This window comes from Zophobas morio, unplaced genomic scaffold (genome assembly GCF_036711695.1).
Source record: "Zophobas morio isolate AGI-343-1 ecotype UQ-CSIRO unplaced genomic scaffold, CSIRO_AGI_Zmor_V1 ptg000033l, whole genome shotgun sequence".
Classification (NCBI taxonomy): domain Eukaryota; kingdom Metazoa; phylum Arthropoda; class Insecta; order Coleoptera; family Tenebrionidae; genus Zophobas; species Zophobas morio.
This window is the reverse complement of record NW_026972138.1, coordinates 1,611,591-1,618,241: the sequence shown is the minus strand read 5'-3', so window position 1 is coordinate 1,618,241 and position 6,651 is coordinate 1,611,591. Positions and strand designations below refer to the sequence as shown.

Sequence of the window (6,651 nt, the reverse complement as noted above, 5' to 3'; positions counted from 1 at the left end):
TTTTTAAATTTTTGTAGTCTTTATTTGTTCCATTTTTGACTCTTTTGGAGGTTTTTTTTTGTATTCCCTATTTTCTCGCTTTTTTGTAACCTTATAATCACAAATTTTTGTCATTTTTTGTCTTTTTTGTAGCTTTTTTTCGCTTTTTGTTCGCTTTTTCTTTCATCATTTTGTGGCGGTTTTTTTGTTGCTTGTTTTGTCATATTTTATCGTAGATTTTGTTTCGATCTCTTTTTTTTGTTGTTGTATTTTCTCACGACTATTTTTTGTTGTCTTTTTTCGCGTTCTTTATGGTTTTTTACTTTTCTTGTAGATTTTTTCGACTCTTTAAAATATTTTTTGTCCCCTCTTTTATAGACCTCTTTGTGTGTTTTGTAGTCCTTTTGTAGTCGCATTTTTATGCTTTCTTTCGTATTTGCGTGTTTTTTTGTCGCATTGTTTGTCGTCTTCTTTGTTGCATTTTTTGTTCCTATTGTTGCCTCCTCTTGTTCGTTTTTAATATTTTTTTTTGTTGCTTTTGTTGCATTTTTGTGGCCTTTATCGCCTTTCCTTCTTACTTTTTTTCTGTTTTATTTTATCTTTTTTGTCCCATTCTTTTTTTTTAATTTTTATGGCTTTCATTAGTCGCTTTTTTAATGCTTGTTTCCGTTTTTGACAGCTTTTTGTTATTTTTTGAAGTCTTTTTTGCATTTTTTGTTGTCTTTTTTTTTTTAATTTTGGCGCTCCTTCTTCTTGTTTTTCCTTCTTTTTTATCTTTTTTGTGCCCGTTTTGTCGTCTTTTTTCTCGTTTACATCGTTTTTTTTCTTTTTCTACAATTTTTTTTTGTCGTTTGTAGTAGATTTTTTTGGAATTTGTTATCGTTTTTTTTTTTGTTAGAATTTTTGTGACCTTTGTTTGCAATATTTGTTGTCGTTTTTTATTACCCCGTTTTACCCCCTTGTTTTGGATTGTCGGGGGGTGGGGATGTTTATATTTCTCTCACAACAGAATATTTGAAATATCAAATGATGAATCTGAGCGTAGAAATTAAGTCCAACATTTTGTAAAAAACAAAGTGTCGGAGATAATTCTAACCTCAAATTCACTATTTGATATTTTAAGTATTCTATTATTGAAAGAAAACCTCAATTGTAATAAATTTTTCATTCGTCGTGAGCAAAAATGTACTATTTTGAACATGTTTTAAGTTTCTTGTTATGAAAAAAAAATTACAAATATTAAAAAAAACAAGGATAAATATAACCCCTGCCCACCCACCCTATCTCCTTTGTGATGATTTTTTTTATTTATCTTGAGCCGAGGGGTGGAGCTTAAATGCAAAATCCATATTTCTCTACAAAAAATTACCATTTTGAACACGTTTTTTTTTAAATATATGTAATCTTTTCATAAGGAGATACATGAAACATGTTCAAAATGGTTAATTTTTGTAGGCAAATATGGATTTTGCAATTAAACTCCACCCCCCGGCTCACGACGAATAAAAAAAAATCATCACAACTGCGATAGGGTGGGTGGGCGGGGCTTATATTAAGCCTTGATTTTTTTTAATATATGTTTTTTTTTTTCATACCAGGAAACTTAAAACATGTTCAAAATGGGAAAATTTTCTAGAGAAATATGGATTTAGAAATTAAGCTCCGTCCCCCGACCCAAGAAGAATAAAAAAAATGATCACAACCGAGATTGGCTGGGTGGGTAGGGCTTATATTTAGCTTTGTTTTTTTTAACATATATAATCTTCAATGGATTTTCCAATCAAGCTCCTCCTCCCGGCTCACGACGCATAAAAAAAATCATCACCATTCAGACAGGGTGGGTGGGTGGGTCTTAAAATTTATATACGGTTTTCCCTCAACAACAGAATATTTGAAATATCAAATGATGAATCTGAGGTTAGAATTAAGTCCAACATTTTGTAAAAAAACAAAGTGTATTCTATTATTGAAAGAAAACTGTATTAAGAACAAAAAAAGGCAACCTCAGTTGTGGTGAATTTTTCATTCGTTGTGAGCTGGGAGGCGGAACTTAATTGCAAAATCTATATTTGTCTACAAAAATTTACCATTTTGGACGCATTTTATGTTTCTTGTTATGAAAAGAAAATAACATATATAAAAAATACAAAGGTAAATATAAGCCCCGCCCACCCACCCGATCTCAGTTGTGGTTATGGTTTTTATTCAAAACGCGTTATTTTAGTTTGTTTTATTTTCACATTTGTCATAAAATTTCAAACTTTTTTGTAGCGGTATTTTGACTTTTGAATAAACAGTACCAAAGTCATAATTATTCAAAATGAGAGATGGCGCTAGTTATCCAACACTTTTTTGAGGTTATGACGTCATTTCAAGAAATCACCTTATTCTAACTATTTTGTTTCAAGCAATGTGAAAAATGGCTTTTTGTTGTGATAAACTCCAATTTTTCACAGAAAAATTGCCGGTTATATTTTGTTTACTCTTAGTCATTTCTGTTGACTAAACACAGCCAAATGTGTCCATAATGGAGTCATTACCGGCAAAATGTACCCGACAAACACTGCCCCACATTTCACGACGCTCTTTGATTCCAGATCGCAAGATGACACGAAACAAAATACTCCTAATTTTCCGGCTCGTTATTTCCGCCATCGGCGTCTCCGAAGGAAGAATCCACCAAGAAACCATCATCGAATATATTAAAGAAATCACGGCGACAAATCAGCAAAAGTCGATCATATTGGTGTACAACGAGCCAAGTGCATTCGAAGATTTCTCCACGATCCTCTACGGCCTCCACCTCCCCTCATTCAACATTTATCTCCGCGACCTGAAGAAGTTTAACGGCAAATACAACGACGGCTACGACATAAAAATGACGTACGAAGAGAGCAAGCTGTTCTTTGTGTTCATGAAGAATTTAGGCGACATCTACGCGGAATTAAGCCTAATGAGAAAAATCTATTTCTGGAGGGACCGGGACCGGGTGGTCGTATTCGTTAACGGCAATTACAGCCTTCCCGCCCTCAAAGCAAGCTTCCTTTTTTGTTATCAGTTTTATGTAGTTAATATCGTATTCGCCTTCGTCGGTGATAAAATCGAGGCTTTCTCTTATAATCCCTTCAGCAAGGATTACTCCCTCCGGATGGAGAATCCCCGGAATTTATTCCCGGATAAATTCCAGAATTTGTACGGTTATCGACTACGCGTGTCGATGTTCCCGAGCGTGATTAACCACCTGGAGGAGAACGAGTTCCATGGAGCCGACGGCCACATGGCTCGAATCATCGCCAGTCAACTCAACGCCACCTATACTTATATCCCGACTCGACCTAGTGACCGCGCTCCAGTACTCACCCAGTACGACGACGTCGCCGAGAGAATCGCCGACGTGGGGTTAACCACGCGCTACGTTAAACTCAACTTCGAGAACCTCATCGAAAAAACCTACCCCCACGATAGAGACGACCTCACCTGCCTCATCCCCAAAATCCACGTGAAGAAGTTCACCGGAATGCACTCCCTCCTACCCGACTCCGTCTGGTTTTTATCCCTCGCGACCTCCCTCCTCTTCTTCTTGTACGTTCTAGCCGAGCTACTCCTCAACGGGCGCAAACTCGACGTCGTCAACGTCGCCTTAACAATCCTCCTACTCCTGGTGAACAAACCCGTGACAGAAACCCGCTACTTGAACTTCAGAGCGGCCCTAATCTTCTACTTGACCTTCTGCGTCTTTCTCAACACCCTCATAGTCTGCAGACTAACGAGCATCTTCACAGCGCCCGCTCACTTCCAAGGGATCGAAACGGTGACCGAACTCGCTGAAACCGACTACGAAATTCTGACGATTGACCGGTTCGAGGACCTGCTGAACGCATCGCTAGGTCCGAACTTGCGAGACAAAATCCTCCCCAGGTTGAATCTGATAAAGGAGCCCGAGTACTTGGAACGGATTAGGAAGTGCAGGAATGTGGTTTTTATCCTGAAGGATCATCTCGCTAATTACGCGCAGATTCAGAAGGAGAATTATCCGAATGGAGTCCAGTTTTATCGGGTTATGAGGGAGAGGATTTTACCGGCTCTGAGTTGCTATATTGTGAGTTATGGCTCGCCCTTTTTGAAGAGGGTGGACGAGTTGGTTAGGAGAATCATGGAAGCGGGGATTTACGATTACTGGAAGATGAAGACGTGGCAGAGGCTGGGGGTTGGTAATGAGTTTCGGTTCAACAAGAATTCGTACGGGAACGAGGTGGCGGTGTCGCTGGATGACGTCGCGACTGGAGTTCAAATACTGGTTTTCGGACTTGGGACTTCCTTTTTGGTATTCCTTTTAGAGATGTTGGCAATAAAGTTGTTCAAAAGTTTTGATTAGTTTCACTGCAGGGGGATTAAGGTAACGGGTTTTAGGTGATTTTTGACGACACATATTTTTTACTTTTTAATTACATAATTTTTCGGTTGTTTGGTTTAAGATTCGATTTCGAGTTTTTCATTTGCTTTTCTTTCTTGGGAATGTATTACGTATGCAGATTTTGATTTTACTTAATTTGAAAAATTGGGAAAGAAATTGTGTTTGCGCTGGTAAGATCCTTGTGTCTGAGAAAATAATCCGAAATATTTGGGTGCAACCACTTCAAAATTTGTCACTTTTTATTTTGACGTTTCTGGAAATATGGTAACTTTCGAAGAAGTGAAAACAAAAAACAATTGATGAAGTTGAAATAAAAAAAATTGGTCGAAAGATATTTCCACAGAACTTCCCTGGCTTCTCAAGTACAGTCTAACAAATACAGCTTCTCTGAAAAATTACAAAATTTGATTTTGCGGAATTTTACTTTTTAGTGATAATCTCTATGGAGTAAACACAATTTAGAAAATACTGGTCACAATGTAAGAAAAGAAAAGTTGGGAGTCCCGAGAAGGTCTCACATTAAAAAAAAATCCATTTGGGGCCCCCGAGAAGGTTTTACATTTTTAAAAACGACAGTTGAGAACCTGAGAAGGTTTCACATTAAAAAATAAACATTTAGGGCCCTCGAGAAGGTTTTACATTTTTAAAAACGACAGTTGGGATCCCCGAGAAAGTTTTACATTAAAAAAAGGCAATTAGGCCCCCGAGAAGGTTTCACATACTTAAAAACGACAGTTGGACCCCCGAGAAGGTTTTACCTTTTTAAAAGAGACAGTTGAGAATCCCGAGAAAGTTTCACATTAAAATAAAAAGCCATTTAGGGCCCCGGAGAAAGTTTTACAATTTTAAAAACGACAGTTGGAATCACCGAGAAGGTTTTACATTAAAAAAAGGCATTTAGGGCCCCCGAGAAGATTTTACACTTTTAAAAGACACAATTGGAACCCCCGAGAAGGTTTTAAGGTTTTACATTTTTAAAAAAGACAGTTGGGATCCCCGAGAAGGTTTTACATTAAGAAAAAAAACCATTTGGGGCCCCCGAGAAGGTTTTACATTTTCAAAAAAGACAGTTAGGATCCGCGAGAAGGTTTTACATTAAGAAAAAAAGCCATTTGGGGCCCCCGAGAAGGTTTTACATTTTTAAAAGACAATTGGGGCCCCCGAGACGGTTTTGCATTAAGAGAAAAAGACATTTTGGGCCCCCGAGAAGGTTTTACATTTTCAAAAAAGACAGTTGGGATGCCCGAGAAGGTTTTACATTAAGAAAAAAAGTCACTAGGGGCCCCCGAGAAGGTTTTACATTTTTAAAAAAGACAGTTGGGATCCCCGAGAAGGTTTTACATTAAGAAAAAAAGCCATTTGGGGCCACCGAGAAGGTTTTACATTTTTAAAAATGACAATTGGGGCCCCCGAGAAGGTTTTACATTTTTAAAAAAGACAGTTGGAAACCCCGAGAAGGTTCCACATTAAAAAAAAACACATTTAGAGCCCCGAGAAGGTTTTACATTAAAAAAAACGACAGTTGGGATCCCCGAGAAGGTTTTACGTTTTTAAAAAAGACAGTTGGGACCCCTGAGAAGGTTTCAAATTAAATTCAAAATAAAAAAAAATTGGTCGAAAGCTGTTTCGACAGAACTTCCCTTGCACTTAAAGGACAGTGAAACATATCCACATTTGCCGAAATAAGTCTTATCTTAGCAAGTACTAACCCCGCCCACCCACCCTTTACTCTCTTAGAGTGTATGTCATTTGCCAAAATCAGCCTTATCTTACCAAGTACTAGCCCCACCCACCCACCCTCTCTTTTCTTAGGGGATACGTCGTTTGCCAAAATCAGTCTTACCTTACCAAATACTAGCCCCGCCCACCCACCCCCTGTTTTCTCAGAGGATATGTCATTTGCCAAAATAAGACTTATGTTAGCAAGTACAAGCCCCGCCCACCCGCCCGTTATTTTCTCAGGGTGTAGTACTTGCTAGTACTTGCTAAAGTAAAACTTATTTTGACAAATGACATATCCTCTGAGAAAATAGGGGACAGGTGCCAAGATGTACTATCAAAAAAATATAGGTTTGGATGATTATGGTTTTTATTCAAAACACTTGTTTCTGATTATTTTATTTTGACATTTGTCGAAAATGCTCGGAGAAACGTCAAAAATCTCATACTTGAAAATACTGAAAAATTAAATTTTTGGAAAAATTTACTGAAAATCCATTAAAAAAATCTTAGATATCGATCTCAACAAGTTCAATCGA

At 37.6% G+C, this 6,651-nt stretch overlaps 1 protein-coding gene across 1 annotated transcript; it reads left to right on the top strand.

Moving 5' to 3' along the window:
* Positions 1-3,058: 3,058 nt before the first annotated feature.
* LOC135139749 (uncharacterized) lies at positions 3,059-4,354 on the top strand (the record flags this gene model as incomplete). The annotated part of the gene is made up of 1 exon (XM_064070076.1): positions 3,059-4,354. A coding segment is annotated over one exon (1,296 nt), but the record flags the coding sequence as incomplete, so codon positions are not given.
* Positions 4,355-6,651: the final 2,297 nt, after the last annotated feature.